General features: G+C 42.0%; 5 protein-coding genes and 1 non-coding gene across 7 annotated transcripts in view; 3 read left to right on the forward strand and 3 right to left on the reverse strand.

Annotated features, from left to right (window-relative positions):
• Nucleotides 1-10,083, reverse strand: part of LOC119558892 (syntaxin-1A) — a 42,748-nt gene extending 32,665 nt beyond the window's left edge. Inside the window, exons 1-2 of the mRNA XM_037872101.1 lie at nt 7,808-10,083; nt 5,568-6,301 (exon numbers count right to left, since the gene is read on the reverse strand). Of these exons, the coding sequence (XP_037728029.1) occupies nt 6,283-6,301; nt 7,808-8,679 (891 nt within the window). The 5' untranslated portion in view covers nt 8,680-10,083 and the 3' untranslated portion in view covers nt 5,568-6,282. The remainder of the gene's footprint in view (nt 1-5,567; nt 6,302-7,807) is intronic.
• Nucleotides 1-13,843, reverse strand: part of LOC119558908 (eukaryotic translation initiation factor 4E type 2) — a 48,372-nt gene extending 34,529 nt beyond the window's left edge. Inside the window, exons 1-2 of one of the 2 annotated variants that reach the window (XM_037872114.1) lie at nt 13,352-13,841; nt 11,655-12,114 (exon numbers count right to left, since the gene is read on the reverse strand). In XM_037872114.1, coding sequence (XP_037728042.1) covers nt 11,655-12,114; nt 13,352-13,389 — 498 coding nt within the window. In that variant the 5' untranslated portion in view covers nt 13,390-13,841. Of the gene's footprint in view, nt 1-11,654; nt 12,115-13,351 lie in introns of both variants that reach the window. The other variant, XM_037872105.1, reaches the window with a different exon arrangement.
• LOC119558876 (UV excision repair protein RAD23 homolog A) lies at nt 12,175-13,206 on the forward strand. The gene has a single exon (XM_037872100.1). The coding sequence runs from the start codon at nt 12,285-12,287 to the stop codon at nt 13,170-13,172; it is 888 nt and encodes a 295-aa protein (XP_037728028.1). The 5' UTR covers nt 12,175-12,284; the 3' UTR covers nt 13,173-13,206.
• Nucleotides 13,844-14,278: 435 nt separating the features above from the next.
• Nucleotides 14,279-14,987, forward strand: LOC119562620 (ADP-ribosylation factor-like protein 6-interacting protein 4). The gene is made up of 2 exons (XM_037875854.1): nt 14,279-14,543; nt 14,633-14,987. Exons 1-2 carry the CDS (start codon nt 14,342-14,344, stop codon nt 14,872-14,874), a joined length of 444 nt encoding a protein of 147 aa, XP_037731782.1. The 5' UTR covers nt 14,279-14,341; the 3' UTR covers nt 14,875-14,987.
• On the reverse strand, nt 14,914-17,627 carry LOC119562614 (E3 ubiquitin-protein ligase RNFT1). The gene is made up of 3 exons (XM_037875842.1): nt 15,964-17,627; nt 15,309-15,524; nt 14,914-15,248 (listed from the first exon to the last, which is right to left on the reverse strand). Exons 1-3 carry the CDS (start codon nt 17,572-17,574, stop codon nt 15,015-15,017), a joined length of 2,061 nt encoding a protein of 686 aa, XP_037731770.1. The 5' UTR covers nt 17,575-17,627; the 3' UTR covers nt 14,914-15,014.
• Nucleotides 17,628-18,285: 658 nt separating this feature from the next.
• On the forward strand, nt 18,286-18,369 carry Trnal-uaa. The gene has a single exon. It is a non-coding gene; the product is annotated as a tRNA-Leu (tRNA).
• Nucleotides 18,370-18,749: the final 380 nt, after the last annotated feature.

Raw genomic sequence — 18,749 nt, forward strand, 5'->3', positions numbered from 1 at the left:
TTTTTGAATATATGGTGAGAATAGGGATACCTTTAAGTGGTGCAGAGTATTTCCTCTAACTTTGTTAATGGCAGAGGCATTTCTCTCCCTGGCAATCTTTCTTATTTGCTTAGGGTTAACAATGTCAGGCCCATTTGTCAGTGACTTGCAGGAGTTGATGATGATGCCTTTGGGTGGGGTTTTTCATATCTTTCCTTTTGCCACTCTGCCAACCACCGACTGAGTTTCCCGGAGGGGATGGGCCGTTTGGGAGCTGAGAGTCCTGACCATCTGTGCTAGGCCACTGTTGCTCTTCCGCCCGGATGGCCAGCTATGCTATACCTTTTTTTTTCGAAATGCTGGTTTGCTGCGCTTCCGTTCTCGTCTGCATATCCTTCTGCAGATCCTCCTCTTTGACAACAGTAATTACTCGGCGCCTCTTGCGTTGATTGCAATTCCTTCGCCTCTGTTATTCCCCTTTTGCACTTTTTGTTCACCTGGCAACCTGGCAACTGCGAAGATGCAAATTTCTGCACTTGCGAGAAGAATTTCGTGAACAAGTTAATTAGAGGCAGTTGAAGGTGAAAGATGGCGAAATGGCGAAGTGGGTGGTTTGAGGAATGGCAAGTGGTGCCAATCAGGGTCCAAATCAAATTACACAAAACTCGATTTGCGTTCAGGTTCGTTTTCAACTGCCATAAAAAGTTGGCTCAACTTTAATAATAAGAAATACAACTTAAAATAAGGCAGATATAATTAGAACGTTTGCCTTGGTCAATATATAAATTGTTCAATTGCCTGAAAATCTATCTATAATATATGAAATCAACAGCTGTGATAAGCCTTGATTTATTCACACGCCATTTATAACTTTCATTTGAAACTATTTAAAACACAAAACATTAAAGACAGAAAGCAGAAACCCCACCAGATTGCACAATTAAATGGTTTCTGCTATATAAACGAACACGTAACCAAACTCTAGAAGTTCATTTAATTAAAGGTAAAAGCGTTCGACGTAACCATTAATATTTATGGTCTCAACCTTTTCACTCTTTCTTTTTAACTCACGCTTGGTTAACTGGAATTTCTTCGTCTTTTGTGAGCCAACTTAAAAAGGAAATTGGAGATGTAGCGAAGCGCATGGAATTTAAATGTGAGAATTTCAGTTTTCTTTTTATTTCTCGCATTTTTCTGTTGGAGATAAAAAAGAGCACAACATAAGGGGGAAAAATATGAAAATTTGCCAGAAGTCTGGCTCAACCTTGGAAATGGGAATCAGTATCAACCCTTTCGGTGGTTGAGGGAAAAGCACAGACCCCACAAAAGAAAAAGAAAACCACCCACATCGTTTTACTGGGTCAGGTTTTTCTCGGGCCTTCCCGTTTTACTTTTTCCTACCGCTCGTTAACTGCCCAGCAGAACTCATTTCATGTTGTGGGTTCTTTTTTTTTGTCTTGCCACTGCAGCAGCATTAAATACACATATAATTTGGCAAAAAGGGGGCAGGTGGGTGTGGTCATGAGCCAGGCGTATCCGATGTTGTTTTGGGAGTACATAAAAGTAGGCGAATGTACTCTTTCTGCAAAGCGAAGAAAAAGCCCCCCAAAAAAAAAGGGTCAAGCCAAAGAACTTTTGTGTCTGGATACCCTTCAGGCTAAGACTGAATCAGAACAAAGTTGGTTTTATTTGGATTCCTATAAATTAAACAGATATTTAATCCTTTTCATGTGAAGTTTAATTACACTAAATTTACATATATATTTTTATTCAATTTAAAACTTATTTAATATTCCTCGCAACCATAGTAACACAACAAAACATTGTGCTGTTATTGCCAAACAATTTAAAAAGTTTTGAATACATTTAATTATGTTTTGGGGATTACCAACCACATGAATTTTGTTGTACGACAAAACTCTAAATTAATTTTGCTAGCTTCGCAGAATCTACGCCCACATACGTGTATGTGTGCTTTTTGTCCAGTTAGGATGGCCCCCATGGGTCATATTGTAATCCTCCCACAATCCGGCCTCACTACCCACACACCTCTGAGCTAAAACTCATCCGACGTGCCATGAAATTTGCTTTCAATTAACAAATTGTTTCGAACGACGACAAAAAATCGATAGCTAAGCCTTTTTCTACCACGTCCTGTTTTTTTTTATTCAAATATTGGCTTGGGCATAAAAATCTATGGTTTTTGGGAAAATTCATTCAACGCCAGAGATATCCTGCGCTTTTACACAAAGAGAATCAAATATTTCCCTTCTCCATGAAAACAAAATTTGTTCTCTGCCCGTGCTCTGTTGCCACACTTACAGTATACAAAAATGTTAAGTCCAATTTGCGTCATATGCCTTACTTAAGAAAATTTTTCATTTTTTATTTCTCTGTAGATAAATTTCAAGCATTTCATGCGCTTCGGATGTGAAAAATGCAGGAAGCGGGATTCAGGATGCAGGATGCAGGCATCCTTTTACTTTGTGCATTGCAAATTCCTACATGGTCAGAGCAAGTCAAGAAAAACGAAACTTTAGTCCTGCAAATCAAAAAGTTTTCAAGTTGTCGAGAGCATCTTGGCAGACAAGTTTCAACAGTTAACACGACAAAAATGACGATTCTAAAAAAAACTTTGCACATCCGAGATGAGATAAAGTGCCCCAACTCACTCAAGTTCACATAGATATTACATGTACTGGATATTCATTAGGTTTCGCAAAAATGACTTCTACTTGTGAATCAATAAATCAAAGCGTAGGTTGACAGCTAGCAACAAAACAAAAAATGTAGTCATAAGCCGGTAAGATTTGTGACTCACCAGACAAAGTTAAGATACGAAAAACAAAAAAAAGAGGATACAAAAACTCCCATATCGCAATCGAGGGGAAAAAAACGACCATTTGAATTTGGCAAGACATCAAAATAATAGATAGACAGACAAATAAATAAATATAAATAAAAGCGGAGACCAAGTGAAAAAATAGATAAATATATAAATTGAATTCATGACTTGCAGATATGTATGTACTGCAAGGGGGCGTGGCACTGCAGTGGTGTCATCAAACTCTGCTGGCAGAAAAGAAGGCTGACGGAATGCCAGAAAAAATGGAAAAAAAATAATGGTATAGCACCCGAAAATACTTTGTAAAATATTACAACTTTTTGAGCTGGATTGTATTAAAACTACTTTTCTAATAGTTTAAATTTATTTTTGAACCATTTTTTTGTTTTTGTATAGTAAGGGGTGCTATAGTATTGGTTTTTATATTAACCGAATTATTATTCTGTATAAACCACAGGATTAATGGTAATTTTTTTTTTTAACATAAGATTTTTCTTTAAATAAATATACAGCCCAACATACCCTTAACCAAAGGGTACTCAATGCTGCGGGCATTTTTACCACATGAGGGCTTGAGAACAAAAAGGCAAACAAAAGCCATGTGATAGAGCACAAAACAAGGTAAAAAGGCAAAGACATTGAAAAAATGGTTACATGAGAATGCGGTGGATGGGGGAACGTCACTCAAGGGCTGAACTTTTAATTGCATTCGTACGTATCTGATGGATTCACCATATACTTTTTTATAAGGGTTAAAAGAAAAGAGAGCCATAAAAACAAATTGAAGCACTGCCCACACACCTGTCTTATCTAAGCCAACTGATAGACCATTATCGAGTGATAACACTGATGATTCATTAGTTGCCTTTGGACAGCTCATCGTTTTTAGTGCGGTTACGTCTAGTATATTTGTACAACCGAAATAAGCCGTTTAATTACTAATTGTATTGTATTTTTATCGCCCTAGCGTCATTAAGAGGGTGGGTGGATGTTGTTGTATTACTATTAGACATGAGTCTATTAGTAATAATGATAGGACTATATAGGGGTAGCCTTCTTTATCATAAAAAAAAATGATATTTCAGTAAGAAGTCTTATAGTAAAAGCGCTATAAAATGGAACCACAATTTTTATCAGTGCATGCGCCTATGATAAATTAGAGAATCATTCAGGGAGTGAAGGGAGCACAAAAGTATAAGGTCGCTGGGTTACAACGATGACTCAATTCAAAGCCTACATTGTAAATCGGGGGAGGCGAGAACTCTCTGCATGTTCGAATCACATTAGAGGGGCGATACTCTTTCAGCTCATTCAGAATACGCTGACAGGAAGTGATGGGGAAAACGGAATGAAATGATATATGATAAACGGCGTATAATATATGAAACTTTCACAGATGGATAATGCTTTCAAATTAAACACGCAACTGACACGATATCGCGCTCTGCCTGGGGTCTTGTTTAAAAAGGAAGATACGAAAAAGTCAAATGTATAGAGTAGAAGTGTTGTAGTAGTGTTGATAAAGTACTATCACGAACCTTAAATCCCCATATAAAAACAAAGAGAGTCTCCGATTAGACCTTGATTTTTTTTTAATGTAATTGCTGAAATATTTCACAGCTTGCGATAAATACTTAAAAAGCTTGCAAGACGTACTCAGATCTGGGCTTTCACAGACATTTTTGTTCAACCCAAAAAAAATACTCAATGCGAATTGTATGAGATCATCAACGGCAAGATGCTTTTGTTATAAGTAACATATAAAAACACCGAATGAGAAAATAAGTGCCATATCTTTGTTTGAATACATTTGTATGACGAAGCTGCAAAAATATACGAATGAGGCATTTAAACAAGGGTCTTTGGGCAGCATCCGTAATTGATGACAAATCGAGTGCAATCACTTGCATTCACGTATGAAAGCAATCAACTAAACCAGCTTTTTACTAGTTTAATTATTTAATTAAGGAGAAAGAGAACTTTTTATAATTATTGCTCTATAAATATTCATTATCTCGTCAATTGTCCATATCCCATTTAGTTTAAGAGTGTGTATTAATTAAACATTTTTTTTAATGACAGTAAGATGAAAGAAGCCGAACGACATATAGAAATGAAAGCGACGAGGAGAAGAACAAATAGAGCACGTCAATTATATAAGAAATATAAAATAGGATGGACTATAAGATACTTTAGTTGATTAATTAAAAAAATTCTAACCAATCCAAGATCTTTTATATGATCTATATTGAAGCCTTACCCAAGAAAGTCACCATTTTTAAGGCTATGGACCTCTAGACAACTAGAACTTGATATATATTATCTTTATCTTAGAGGTTTCAAAAGTTTTGTAGAATGTTTTTAAAAGTTAGTGATTTAAAATTGTATATGCCCAAGTACTTATATAGGGTATGTGGTATAATTAGCTTTTCTTTGTTTTGCTTCATTCGTTTGCCAAGATCTTGTTTGGCCCTCTCTTTATCGCTCCCTCTGTTTCGCACTCTTGAAACTCGAAATGTCACAACACAAAGGGCACGAATTCATTAATAGAAATGGGCGAAATTTCAGGGGGAGGGAAAGGGGCAACTTTCGAGGACATGAAAACGCGACCTTCGCAATTTTTCAATGCTGGACTGGACAAACGCCACAAGTCACGAGGGAAACCCTGGCGTAGAGAGAGTAATTGCGGGAATTGCCGATAAAAAGAATGCTAAATGTTGAATAATTATTGCGTATTACTCACCTCAGCGCGTGGGAATGGAGCATTGCAGCTGTTTTTTATGTTGTTCGGTGGCTGTGGAAGTTGGTGGTCTGGAAAACATTGGAATACCGGAAACCGGACTGGAACTTCCACTGGACGAAGAGGGCGTGGCAAGGCGGAGTCGCGTTTTTTTTCTCGTTTATTTTGATTTTTTTCGGGCTTTGATTGCATTTTTGTGGTTGCAGCTTGATTGATTGACATAATACGAAGTCATTTGATTTTTTCGCAATTTTCTCGCTTTTCTTTTCACTAAATAACGCGGTGTGTTAACTGGGGTTTTCTTTGCTGTTGTGGTGGAAACGTGCTGATTGTTGTTGTTGCTGTTGTCGTTGCAGTTTTCGGTTTTCTTTTCGCTCGTTCAAAAGATCAAAAGGTGAATTAACGTATCTAACAAAAACGTGCACATAATGCAGGTCTGACATTTGCAGGTGGTAATATAATAATCAAAACAGAAATTCACCAATTCGCGTGAGTTCGAGTTCAAATTGGTGCTCATTAACAAAATTTGCATTTCCTACTTAAAAGCGAAAGCATTTCTCCGAGTGTATCTTAATCACAATAATTCTCAAAAACTCATACACATTACGTTTCGTTTTTTTTTTTCAGTGTTATCAATTAGCATAATGATTTTGCATTGCCTGAATTGTACTACAAAATATGTGTAGATAATGCAGATTATAAGGCCTGGATGAGCATGCTACTTGCTTGCTTGGATTCTATGTGGTTTTCATTTTGTGGGTTTTTCATAGTGAGTGCAGAAGAGTTGATTGGTTTGATTTATTTGTTAAATTGTTTTATTTTTACAGCCGCATGCCAGAGAATATTTTTGGGTTATGTATGAGGAATATATATATTATTTGAATTTGCATTCCGATTGTTAGTTTTTGTGGTGAGGGGGCGGGGGGAGGAAAGAAAGGAAAAATAAATTAGGTTAATCAAGAAAGAAAAAGTATTAAAATGTGTGTGTGTGTGGCTTTTTTGTGAGTGTGAGAAATGAAATCATAGCTAAAATCGAAATCCATTAATTTCTGTTAACTTTTCTGGCCTTTACAAAACGAAAAAACGACAAAAGAAAACGAGTTTTTTAGGAGAAGTTAAAACACAACAAAAAAAAAAAACTTGCACAACAGAAAAAACTGAATAATCAACTTTAAATTTAACAGTTTACCGATCAATTTGAGGCTGGTTATATGTGAGTGTGATTGAATTGTTTACCCCTTTAAAAGTCAGCATTCCATCAACTTCCTCGGATTTTATGTGTATTTCGTTTGATTTTTTCGTTTTTGCTCTATCATCTTCATTGAGAATGTCGGAGTTAGTTATTTATCTAGTTTTATATTTGTATAATATATATGCTGTGTGTTTTGTATAATTTATATATATATTATATGCATTCAATAAATATGAACATGTTAAGTAAATAGCATTATAGTAAATAGTCAATATAGTTATTATCTCGTATAATAAACAATCTTTTTATAATAAATATTCAAAAGTTAACTAGAGATTTGTTGCATCTTTCTCTTCCTCTTCTCGATCATCGGTGAGTGAGTGTGTGTGGGTGATGGGGCTACTTTAAGTGAGTTTTTAACAGGAGAACTAAACTAGTGAAACGAACAAAAAACTAAATGCATTTTCAAAGTTGGAAAAATCGAGGAAATCATTCTCCTCTTCTTTCCTGCAAAGCATTTGCAATGAGTGTGTGTGTGTTGTGTGAGTTTATTATAATTCTCGTTTTTTTTTGCTTCGCATTATAACAATAATCAATAAAATTTCATGTTTTCTTTGTTTGCAATTACTTGTCTTGTAGTTTTGTGTTTTTTCTTACTCATCTTTTAATTTTATATATTTTCAATTAGCAATTTGTTGTTTACAAGTACTAAATATTCTGGTAGGCTATAACTTGAGTTTCATGTGTATATACGGATAGACTCTGGGGACTGAGACTCTTGCTCTTACTAACCATACATGTTTTTCTCTATATATATTAGCTATAATTGGTGTAATCGAGCCCTAATGTGTGTGCTTTTTTTATATCGGGGGTTCACTGGTTGCGGTCTCTTACAGTTTAAGTTTCGATTTTGTCTTCTGCAATTTCTCTGGGTGGGTTGCGCAACAATTCTATATCGATGGATCGATCGGGTCTTGATGATGAGATTATATGAGTTGTGTGGTGTGTAATGTGTTATATGTAATTGTAAGTAATTGCATTCGAGATTTACATGAAATAACTGCTAACATATGAGGCCGCTAAGATGCCCAGCACAGTGAGGCAGATCAGTATCATGATCTTCTTTCGTCGGGCTTTACTCTGGTACTTGAGCGCCTTCTTGGTGTCCTGAGTTGCCGTCTGCACATAGTCCATAGCGTGCTCCACATGGTACTCAATGCGATCGATCATCTCGCCCTGCGACTCCACCAGCATGGCCATGTCCATGAACATGTCGTGCAGCTCCTTGATCGATGTCTCCAGCTTCATGATGTCCTGATGGCGGGCCTCGATGTCCGCCAGCGTCTGTTTGGCCTGCTGGGTCTCCATGATGATGCCCTGCGTGAACACCGACGAGTTGCCCTCCTCCAGCATCTTCTCCAGCTCATCATCGTTCGTCGGCCTGCCGGTGATCTCCAGCTGACGCTGTATCCTTCCCTTGCAACGCTCCCGATAATCGGTCTGCGTGCGATTATATTCGGTCATCACCTCGACAAATTTCCTTGATAATGTCGAGTGCTGGGTCTTTCGGATTCTCAGATCAGCCGATGACTTATTCTGCTGCTCCTCCTGCTCGATATTCTGCTCGATACCCTTGAGCTTGCCGCGCACCCGGTTGGCATTCTTCTTGATGTCGGCCATCAGATCCTCCAGCTCCTGCTTGGTCTTCTCGTCCGTCTGCGGGGCGGACAGGATGGCCGAGTGTTTCTTCTTCACCTCCTCAACGTTGTCCTGCACCTTGTCGATCATGCCGCGGATCTCCTCCACCTGGGCGAAGAAGTCGTCCATGTAGGAATCATGGCCATCCACATTGACGGCCACCTCCGTCTCCTCCTCGTCGTCGGATTGGGCGGCATGGAGGGCGGCTAATCTGTCTTTAGTCATCTTTGTGTCGGGGGTTTATCCTGGTCTTTCAAAGGGATTTTTTGGGGAATTTGTTAGGGGTGTAGTTTTTGATAGTTAGTTTGTGGGGGGAACTTCTGTTTATTAGGGGGTCAATCCTCTGGTTTGGTTTAAGTTATTTTCTTATTGTTTATAGTTTTTATGTGGTTTTTTTTCGTTGTAGCTGGTTTTTGTTTCGGCAAGCTTTACGTAAGCTTTTGTTACGCGGTTTTTGCAGATTGTGTTTTTGCGATTAGCAGCTAAACGTTGAACACGCACACACACACATAAACCACACGTGTAAACGCGCGCGGAGTTTTCCGTTTTTGCCTTTTTGCAGCTTTGCTTTTTAACTTGTTTGCACGTTTTTCCCACTCTTGCGAGAGACCTCTTATTGATTTTCCGCTTTTGGCTGGCAGCTCTCTCTTTTCGGTTTACTTTTAGTGTATAATTTTAACTAAACTGGCACTTTGGCTGGCGATTTTGGTTAATAATATTATGTTGTTTTTTTTTGTTTGTGTGTGTGTGGTGTGGTGTTATTTCGCTCACCAAGAGAGAGTGAGTGAGAGACAGAGAGGCAAAGAGAGCGCGTGGTTGCGGGCGGCGGCAGCGACGTCGACTGCGGCAGAGCACCTCTTCAATGCCAGCAGCTAAAAAGCTAAAGCTGCTGCTGAATTTGTTGTTTTTTTCTTATTTACCGTGACTCACTGGTTTTTTTGTTGTTATTAAAAATACAACGTCCATATAATTTTAATCTTTTCTCCCTCGTGTTGTATTTGTTTGTTTCACTTTCGCACGGCACACACACGGCAAACACACACGCACGCACGCTGGGGCGATAAACGATTTTTGGCAGTGGGAGAGGCGGCTACCGAAATTCTCTTAAAATGGGCAAAAAAAATCGATTTCTGCGCAAAGCTCCAATTCTGCCGTCTGCCTTTGCTGCTGCTTCTTCGTCGTCGTCGTCTTTCTCTGCTTCTGCTTCAGCTTCTTGTTCGCGGGGGGTGTTACGGTGGGCGTTATTTGTTCTCTCTCCTTCTCCTTTCCGCTTGCGTTTTATTTTCGTTTGTTGCGTACGCGTCGTCGGCGGCGATGAGTCAGTGTGTGTGTGTGTGTGTGTTGGAGAGGGACGCACGACCACCTCTCTCGCTCTCGCACACTGGCAGTCCGGGGTGGCACACGATTTGTTGTTGTCGTTGTCGCCTATTGTTTTACCCGCACATTCTTCGAGTTTTTCGTAAGCAAATGTGTGTTGGCAATATTTTTGCTAATTTTTTTTATCACGAAAAACAGCAAATTATTTCGCGATTTTTCCCGGCGGTTGTGAGTTTTTTTCTTGTGTTTTCGATGCGAGCCGAAACGAAACGCAGCACCTCGCGCGGGCAAACAATTTTCGAGTATGACCGCAGAGCGACTGTCGCCATTATACCTTCCGGCTCGCGAAAAACCTCTAAAAATATACTGGCTTTGTAGCAGAAAATACCACGGTAGCTCAACGAGTTAGCGAAGATCATAACCATGTCATTCAGCAATTGGTTTGTCTGATTGGAAGCCTTTGATTTCAATGTTTAAGTTTACAGCTTCTTTTTATATCCTTGTTTTACAGAACAGAAAAATAAATAAACAATTTTACTTTTTAAAATTTTTACGCTTAGGTCTTCTTGTTTTACAGGGGATAACATATTATTGTTACTACCGCTTCCTTTGAGTACTGTAATTTTTGTTTTGGTATTAAAGAATAAGAGGTAACCATTTTTTCAAGTGTATGAATGAGCAAGGACTCAAACCACTGCAGCACTGACAATTGGAAGAGCTCCATTTTCTCTCTCTCAATTTCTCTTGATTCGCGTAGCAAATGTTTATGTGGGTGTATTTGCCTGTGGAATGTGGGGAGATTGCGCTGGCGCTGCTCCACTCTGTGGTATATTTAAAATGTGGTATTTTATAATTTCAAAACTTAACAGGATATTTTTAATTAAAATATTTCTTTGATTTGCAAAAAAATGTCATTCTCATTTAAATAAATGAAATTTTTCTTTTTTTTTTGTTCGGGTCTTTCTTAATTTTTTCTAAAATGCTGACCATTTAAACAATGGTAATTTCTTTACATAATCAAGACTTTTGTTTAGGCCTTTCACTTTTATTTAAATTATTTCAGCTGGCTCATAAAATGTTGTAAGCATTTGCAAGCGGTTTTTGTTTTCTCTTTTGTTCGGCATTTTCGAATTTTCACTTTTTCTAGCAATTACCGCATAAATACCTCGAAAACGCCTGATGAAATGTGCTAAAAATTCCGGCACATCGCATCCATTACGTCAGGCCCTACAACAGCAACAACAATCAGCACGGGTTTGTTTGTGGATCCCATTCGAGATGAGAAACGTCATGCGCGAGAATTTTTATGAATGAAACGCAACCGGCACTTTTGTTTAAGCGAATCGCGAGCTGAAAAGGAACTGGCGAATAGGTCGCTATATGCAATAATAAATACGTATATATGCGGCATTTATAAATAAATACAAGAATTAAGTAATACACAGGGTTGTGAACCTCTGCGATCAGTGCGGAACGTTTCGCAACACTGGTCATTTGGGGGCAATATTTAAAATTCTCTTTTAAAATGGAATTTTAAATCTATACGAGGATATTTTTGATTATGTTTAAGATTTAAAATATTTTAAAATCTATTTAATAGACAAAAATACAAGCCTTCACATAAGGCAAAATCTCTTTTACTTGAAAACTTAAATAAATGTCTAGGAACTGAAGTTTAAAGGACATTTTGAATTAAGAGCTTAATTAGCTGTTTACAAGCGAACTATTCATTAACACTTAAACTAAATAAATAATTTGTTTTTTACCCAAGCTAAAATAAACTTTTAAATTATAATTCTAAGATTGTTAAGTAGGCAAAAGTCCCAAGGTATCGCGGCATGGTTTCCCCAATAAAGGCTTAGTGAAGGATTTTAAGGACTCACCGGATATTTCGTCTGTAGCACGATTCCGCATATCTCGTCGCCGACGAGGAACTGCTCGCCGAGCATCGCCATGCAGACATTCTCCCAGGCCCGCTCGATCTTGTTCTTCCGCAGCCGTATCACCCACTGGCCGCCCTTGCTGTTCGCCGGGTCCTCCCACATCGGCTTGATGCCCTGCTTGAAGAGGCTGAGCTCCCGGAACGGTTTCAGGGCGGTGGGTCGGATGAGATGCGAGTAGAGCGACCACCACTGCTGCACGCTGGCACACCGACCGACCACGTGCAGCGACTTGCTGTAGTCGGCGGCTGCCCGCTGCGTTCCCTTGCGGGAGAACCAGAGGCAGTATGTGTGCTGCAGCCGGTTCTCGCCGGGACCCACCTCCAGTGGTGGCAGTTTATCCACGTCTATCTCGTTCTCCACATCGCTGTCGTCGCTGTCGACTATATCTGGCCAGATTTTCCTGAAACGCGCGTGCATGACACACGGGAGAGACGGCTTTTGATTAGTATGTCAAGGGTTAGAAATCATATTCAAAATAAGGTTCACCAGTTCACCACAACGCCGCACAGCCACATCTCTCACTCTGATTCGCTCAGTACCGCTTTAAATTTGCTACTCTACAAAGCAAAAATGAAGCTGACCATCCGCATGCTGGACCAGCGCACTATTAAGCTGGAGATGAACGACTCACAGGACGTGCAGGCTCTGAAGCAGCGCCTGGGCAGCCTGCCCGAGGTGTCCATGCCCGTGGAGAGCCTACAGCTGATCTACAGTGGCCGGATCATGGAGGATGCAATGCCCCTCAGCGAATATCGCATAGCAGAGGACAAGTTCATCGTGCTGATGGGTAAGAAGAGTGTCCAGGTGAAGCCGCCAGAGGAGCCGGTTCCGCCCACACTGGCTCTAGCTGCGGGGCCCAGTGCGACGCGCCCAGAGCCGGTGACTCCCTCGGTCTCTCCCGATGAGCAGCGGGTGCGCGATCTCATGGCCATGGGCTATGGCGAGCAGGAGGTGCGCTCTGCCCTTCGGGCCAGCTTCAATCACCCGGAACGTGCCATAGAGTATCTGATCACTGGAATTCCTCAAGAGGCCGCAGCGGAACAGAATCTTGCTGCTCCTCCCAGCGGGGAGGCAGCTGAAGGACTGCAGCAACTAGTGGCGGATCCTCGCGTCGCCCGAGTGCGTGAAATGATACGTGAGAATCCCGAGGTGCTGCAACTCATCCTGGCCAGACTGGCTGAAACCGATCCGGCTGCCTTCGAGGCCGTTCAGAACCATCAGGAGGAGTTCGCGGCCCTGCTAACAGGTGGTGACAGTGCCAGCAGTGATGACTCCCAGGCGGGAGCCACGGTGCAAGTCTCCCTGACCACCGAAGAGGCTGCCGCCGTCGAGCGGCTGGAGGCACTGGGCTTTCAGCGCGTGATGGCTGTGCAGGCTTACCTGGCCTGCGACAAGGATGAGCAGCTGGCCGCCGAGATACTGTTCCGCCAGTCGGAGGAGGAGGATCGGGATGAATAAAGCGAGTGGGCGCACGTAAATGCAGCCAGAACATAACCTAACAATTGGGCTAAGTGAAGAAGGTGATGATGTTGGCCCAGTTTTGTTGTTGGCGGAGATGGTGACCGTTCTATGCGGGAGTGGGTGGTGCTGGCATGGTGGGTGGCGGTGCGCGTGGTTGGTGGAGGTGCTCCACTTACGACTCGTACTGCTTGCTGGCTACTTTCTCCATGCTCATCCTGGCAATGCTGATCCTGACTGGGTCGCTGGTGCTGCTTCAACTGGTGATCCTTGGCTTTGGCTGTTCCTGGTGGCGCTGCTCCGACCGCTGGAAGAAGAACCTGTGGATCCGTGTGGGGTTGCACTTATAGATTCTAGATGCTGCTGCTTCTTCTGGCGCAATTCTTCTTTTGCTCCTTGGCTGCGCGTGTGTGGTTGTGTTTGTGTGCCTTGTGTGTGCTCGTGTGTGTTTGTGTGGTTTTGGTGGATTCTCTTGTGGGCGATTTTTTTGGGGCCGCCGCTTCTTGGGGGAGCGGTTCGCTACGGGTCCGCCGCTCTCTCTGGTAAACAATCGTATGTGCTGTGGCTGCTGCTTTTTGGTTTCCAGTGGGATTGCTTATTCCTCGGCCGTTTCGTTTGGTTCGCTCGACTTTAGTTTGACGTTTCTTTTTGTACACAACACAACATGCGTCTGAATAGGTTCCACTTGCGGTCCACCTTCCACGCGGCGCTGTCAAAATGAGCCAGTGTTGCAAAATGTAGCGAAATTCTTACGATTCCCAATACTGATGACAGTGCATTAACATACCCTAGGATGAAAAGAATATCAATTTATTGTACTTTCGTAACAATTATAAAATAAGTAACTATTTATTTATATAATTTTTTTATTTAAGAAAAGTCATTATTTTACTTTAGTACATGGAAACCTTTTTTTTATAGTTCAATGAAAAAAGTATGTGTTAAACATACCCATTTAGTTTGCCAACAAATTATCAATCAACTTTAATAACAACATATAAAAATGCATTTAGTATAACAAGCCATAAACTCATTTAAAAATAATACCACAAAACCACCATAAGCCAACCCACCCCAAACCTTTAAATTACAGGGTATGCGCTTATCGACTTTTTGCTGTCACTCTCCAAAAGTCAGTTTGTTTACGTTCGCTTGCAAGCCGCTAAAAAATGGGTAAAAGTGAGAAAAAATCAAAGAAAAAGCACAAGGAAAAGCGCAAGGAGCACAAGGAGAAGCACAAGTCGAGGAAATCGAAGAAGCACAGCCGGAAAAAGGAGGAATCCCCTCCGCCAGCTCCACCACCACAGAAGCAACCAGAAAATGGCACCCAGGAGGCGGTGGAGGAGGAGGAGGACTTTGCCATACCAATAGGTCCGTAAGAGCCCCCCTGTACATATATTTAAATATCCATATTGTGGTTTGCTGAACACACTGCCCACTCTGCCACCCCAAAATTCAAGCACTGATGAACAGCAAATCGCATGCACCGGAGACTCCGGAGGAGTACCAGCGACGCCAGAGCCAGATCCGCAGGGAGGTGGACCCAGTCACGGGTCGCATCCGCCTCATCAAGGGCGACAGCGAGGTGCTGGAGGAGATTGTGACCAAGGAGCGCCACACGGAGATCAACAAGAAGGCCACCCGCGGCGACGGGGAGTTCTACGAGGCCAAGTCTCTGGACGCAGCCAGGCGACGCAAATAGCGGATAACCAAAAAGCAATAATACTTAATCGATTTTATGTCTTGTAGTAATAATTAATAACTGTCAGTTTAATTAAACAAAGGGCTAGCTAGCGACTATATGTACACGCGAAATCCGTGGAAATTTCTTTGGTGGCGCAGCTAGTACAACTGATGGAAGAAGGTAGTGCTGCCGTCCTGCCAGGCGGGATCATCGCTGACCTTCGCCCTGCACATCGGGCAGGTCTGCTCGCGCTTGAACCAGGTCTGGACGCACTCATCACAGAAGATGTGGCCGCACTCCAGCACAATGGGCGTGTTGAAGGCGTCATGGCAGATTGGACACAGGGCGCCCGCGGCATCCAGCTCGTCTTTGGTCGGCGGTCGCTCAGAGTCCTTGAAGAAAATGATCTTAAGAATGAGCAAAACAACATCTCTTAGTCTTGACATTCTTACAATATTTTTCCTGAAGGTCACAATCGCTTTTTTCAGCGACTTGCCGCGCTCCACCAGCTCGAATATCTTGGCACCCAGGTACAGGGCAGAGAACAGTCCTCCGGACACCACCTCCAGACCCGAATAGGACTCGTACAGAAACAGGAACCACTGGGAAATGGGTGTCATTGCCCGATAGAACTGAGAAGTATACTCCACCAACACATAAAGACGAGCCTGGGAAGCGAAAACATTTATATTATTAGGGGAATTCCAAATCATAGGTGTAGGTAATGGATTCATAGATCTCAAGTGACTCAGCGCTGTCTTAATTATAATCTTAAACGGGATTTCCCCTATATTACAACTGGGAACAAGCTTTACATATCCATGAGATGTGGGTTTTTTTTAACCTACTTTTTCTTCTATATAGATATAAGTAATGAATGATTCATGAATTACGAGAATCCACGTCTATGAGAATCAGTTTTCATATAAAATATGTATTCATCTATCAATGAAGTTAAAAAAAAAACTTTATCTTAACTCTGTAAGGCTTAGCCCTAATCTTAAACTTTTTTTGCAAGTGCAATATTATCTTTTTATGCCATACCAATACTAAGATTTAGTTTGTATTTTTATCGGTCATCGATCCTTCTAGAAAAATATTACTCACCCGCACTTTGAGTCTCATTAAATGATGCGGCAGCATGGTTATTAAAATTTTAACCAGCATTGTCAGCAGCTTGATAATGAGATCGCTCACAGCTATGTAGTACAGCAACATGCCCAGCGGGATCACCTTGAGGGCATCGTACGTGTCCTTGGAAATGGAGCCCTTAAGGGTCTCAGATAACGTCGTGGGATTAGTTGTAAACTGTTTGTCTCCCTCGGAGCTCGTTTGATAAGGCAAGAGCTCCACGTTAAAGTAATTCTTCGGCGGCGGCACAATTAAGCCGAAGGGATCCGGTCTTGCCGTGGCCAGGAACAGACGCACTGCGACCACCACGGCAATAAGGCAAGCATCCCGCGCCATCACGGCGTAGTTCTTCTGGGCCAGCCGGGCCACCTGGCTGCGCACCGATCGGTTCACATTGTACATCACCGTCTGCAGCACCAAAAGATCCACAATGCCCAGCAGGTGATCGTGTATGAACTTGATGAATAGTATGAAGATCAGCGGCAGATAGCGTACAAAATGGCTAAGGATCTGCACCACCATGTCATCCGAGATAAGGTGTTCGTCTTCTGGCGGATTATCTGGGGCCTCTTGGTGATTGCCTCCTCCTGCTCCGCCGCCGTTCTCCCCGTTGCCATCACCCTCGCCCAGATCCAGGCTATCATTCGGTTCGTGCTCCTCGAAGGGTACTGGATTGCTGTTTAGTCCTATGACGCTAGCATTGTGCCGTCCTCCATTGAGGCTGTGATTGTGCCGCATCTCTCCCTCGCGCAGGGAGATGCTCCTGCCCATGACGACAGCTTCACTGGGTCCACCAGCTCCTCCAACGCGGCCGAACCGCAGGGGACTGACTGGCTCCGGCAGGGAATTCTGCTGCTGGCTGAGCAGTATGTGCGAGTTGTCTACGGGATTGGCGGCTGGCTGAGCTCCTGCAGCTGCTGAGGATGACGCAGCAGCAGCAGCAGGATATCTGAAGTTGGAATGTGTAATAAAGGAGCGCAGTGCCTCCGTCGAGGGGGCAGTGGACAGGGAGAAGACATCGTTGAGATTGACACGCCAGAAGCCCATTTGCCGTACTCCTGCCGCAGCTCCGGGCGATGCTCCTGGCCCACTGGCTGCTCCGGCGCTCGATGGCTCCTCAAGGCTGTTGGCGCCCATGCTGCGAGACTGCTGCAGCCGACGGTTCATCTGCGTGGTCACCCGTACCGGTGAGCTACTATTACTGGCCGGTGTGTAGGATCGCTGACGAGCCAAAAAGCTGGACAGGATGTTGCTGTGGCGGGCATTGCCGCCGCTCAGGCTGCTGCTCCGCGCTGTAACATAGCCGTGATCGAGGTTGATGCTGGTGTTGGCCGATCCCCCGGAGGCACCACCTGCTCCTGCTCCTCCAACGCCACCTCTAGAGGTCACGGACGACGAGGAGGTGGGCAGCAGGTAGTCGTGCTCCGCAGTGGTCGAGTCATTGTCGTCACTCTCGATGCTGATGGACACGCCCGCCGATGTACCGCCATCCTGGGGCCCACCGCCGTCCTGGAGGCCACCGCCTCCTCCTCCTCCACGATAGGGATCCTTGGGGCTGTTGTTCATTGTTCCACATCCAATCACCATTGATTGGAGCTGGTCTTTTTTCACTCAGAACCCCGAAACGTCTCCCCTAAGTTCTTGCATTTTGCATGCGTTGCCAGCTGGTCACACTAAAATGTCGCCCAAAAACAAGCCGCGGTAAAGATCCGATTTAAAATTAAGAAGTTTGTATTCATAATATTCACAAATTGTTATACTGGCAACTGAAAATGCAGCTCTCTCACCGAGAAAAAAACTTAATTCATTAAATTTTGCAGTTTAGAGCATGTATCTGATGAAAATTACTTTTAGTTTGAACATAATACGTTTTTTATAAATTTATTTAAGTTTAAAAACAAAAGAATTTTTATAAATTTTCAACATACAATAAGAAAATGATAAGTCGGCCATAATCGCCTACGGTCACACTTTGGGGTGGAACTTGTGTGGAATGTGAATTTGTTTAACCAATTTCAGTTACTATTTAAATGTATTTTTTCCATAGACGTACCCAGAATTTGGTGAAAGGGGGCCCATATTTTTGTGTGCAAAACTTTGGTGTAGTCCTTTTAAATATATTTAGTCAAATATATGTCACGACAGACATGCGCACCGTTGTGGAATTTAATTTATTCATAACTAACATTCTTTTAAATTTATTAATAACTTTTTATGAAAAACCAAATAAAATATTTTTAATACGAATAACAAAGTTACCGCTTGCATTTATGGTACTTTGGACAGAGCATTTTGTCAGCCAGGTTGGCCGAGCGGTCTAAGGCGCCAGATTTAAGCTCTGGTTCTCGTGAGAGAGCGTGGGTTCGAACCCCACACCTGGCATGGAATTTTTTTCTTTAATTTTTTTTTTAAATTTTTTTTTAAACATTTCTATATGTTTTATAAATTTGAATTTACCTCTTAAAAATGCTTTTAATATATTCTTAGTCCTTGCTTTCACAAATAAACATAAATAAATGTGATTAAGGCAGTTCGTAATTTTGCTTATCTAAATGGGTGAAAATTTCACCAGACATGCAAGCAATTAAAGCTTTATTTTTTAGATTAAATAGCTTTTATAAATGTTTGTGCAATTTTTTTTTTTAAATTTTACTTTTTGTACTGTTTTATTTTACATATTTGGTTTTTAATCCTGCTTAAATAACCAATTTAAATTAATATAATTTAAGATAACCAAGCTCATAACGTTACGCTTGAATAAA

Source organism: Drosophila subpulchrella, chromosome 3R (assembly GCF_014743375.2).
Source record: "Drosophila subpulchrella strain 33 F10 #4 breed RU33 chromosome 3R, RU_Dsub_v1.1 Primary Assembly, whole genome shotgun sequence".
Lineage (NCBI taxonomy): Eukaryota > Metazoa > Arthropoda > Insecta > Diptera > Drosophilidae > Drosophila > Drosophila subpulchrella.

Bases quoted from the DNA above. Each gene is read 5' to 3' on its own strand.
- LOC119558876 (XM_037872100.1), top strand. From the start codon at position 12,285: ATGAAGCTGACCATCCGCATGCTGGACCAGCGCACTATTAAGCTGGAG.
- LOC119562614 (XM_037875842.1), bottom strand. From the start codon at position 17,574: ATGGTGATTGGATGTGGAACAATGAACAACAGCCCCAAGGATCCCTAT. The intron at 15,525-15,963 runs GTGAGTAATATT...TTCGCTTCCCAG, and splicing joins TAATGAGACTCAAAGTGCGG to GCTCGTCTTTATGTGTTGGT. The intron at 15,249-15,308 runs GTAAGAATGTCA...ATTTTCTTCAAG, and splicing joins TGACCTTCAGGAAAAATATT to GACTCTGAGCGACCGCCGAC.
- LOC119562620 (XM_037875854.1), top strand. From the start codon at position 14,342: ATGGGTAAAAGTGAGAAAAAATCAAAGAAAAAGCACAAGGAAAAGCGC. The intron at 14,544-14,632 runs GTCCGTAAGAGC...CCAAAATTCAAG, and splicing joins GGACTTTGCCATACCAATAG to CACTGATGAACAGCAAATCG.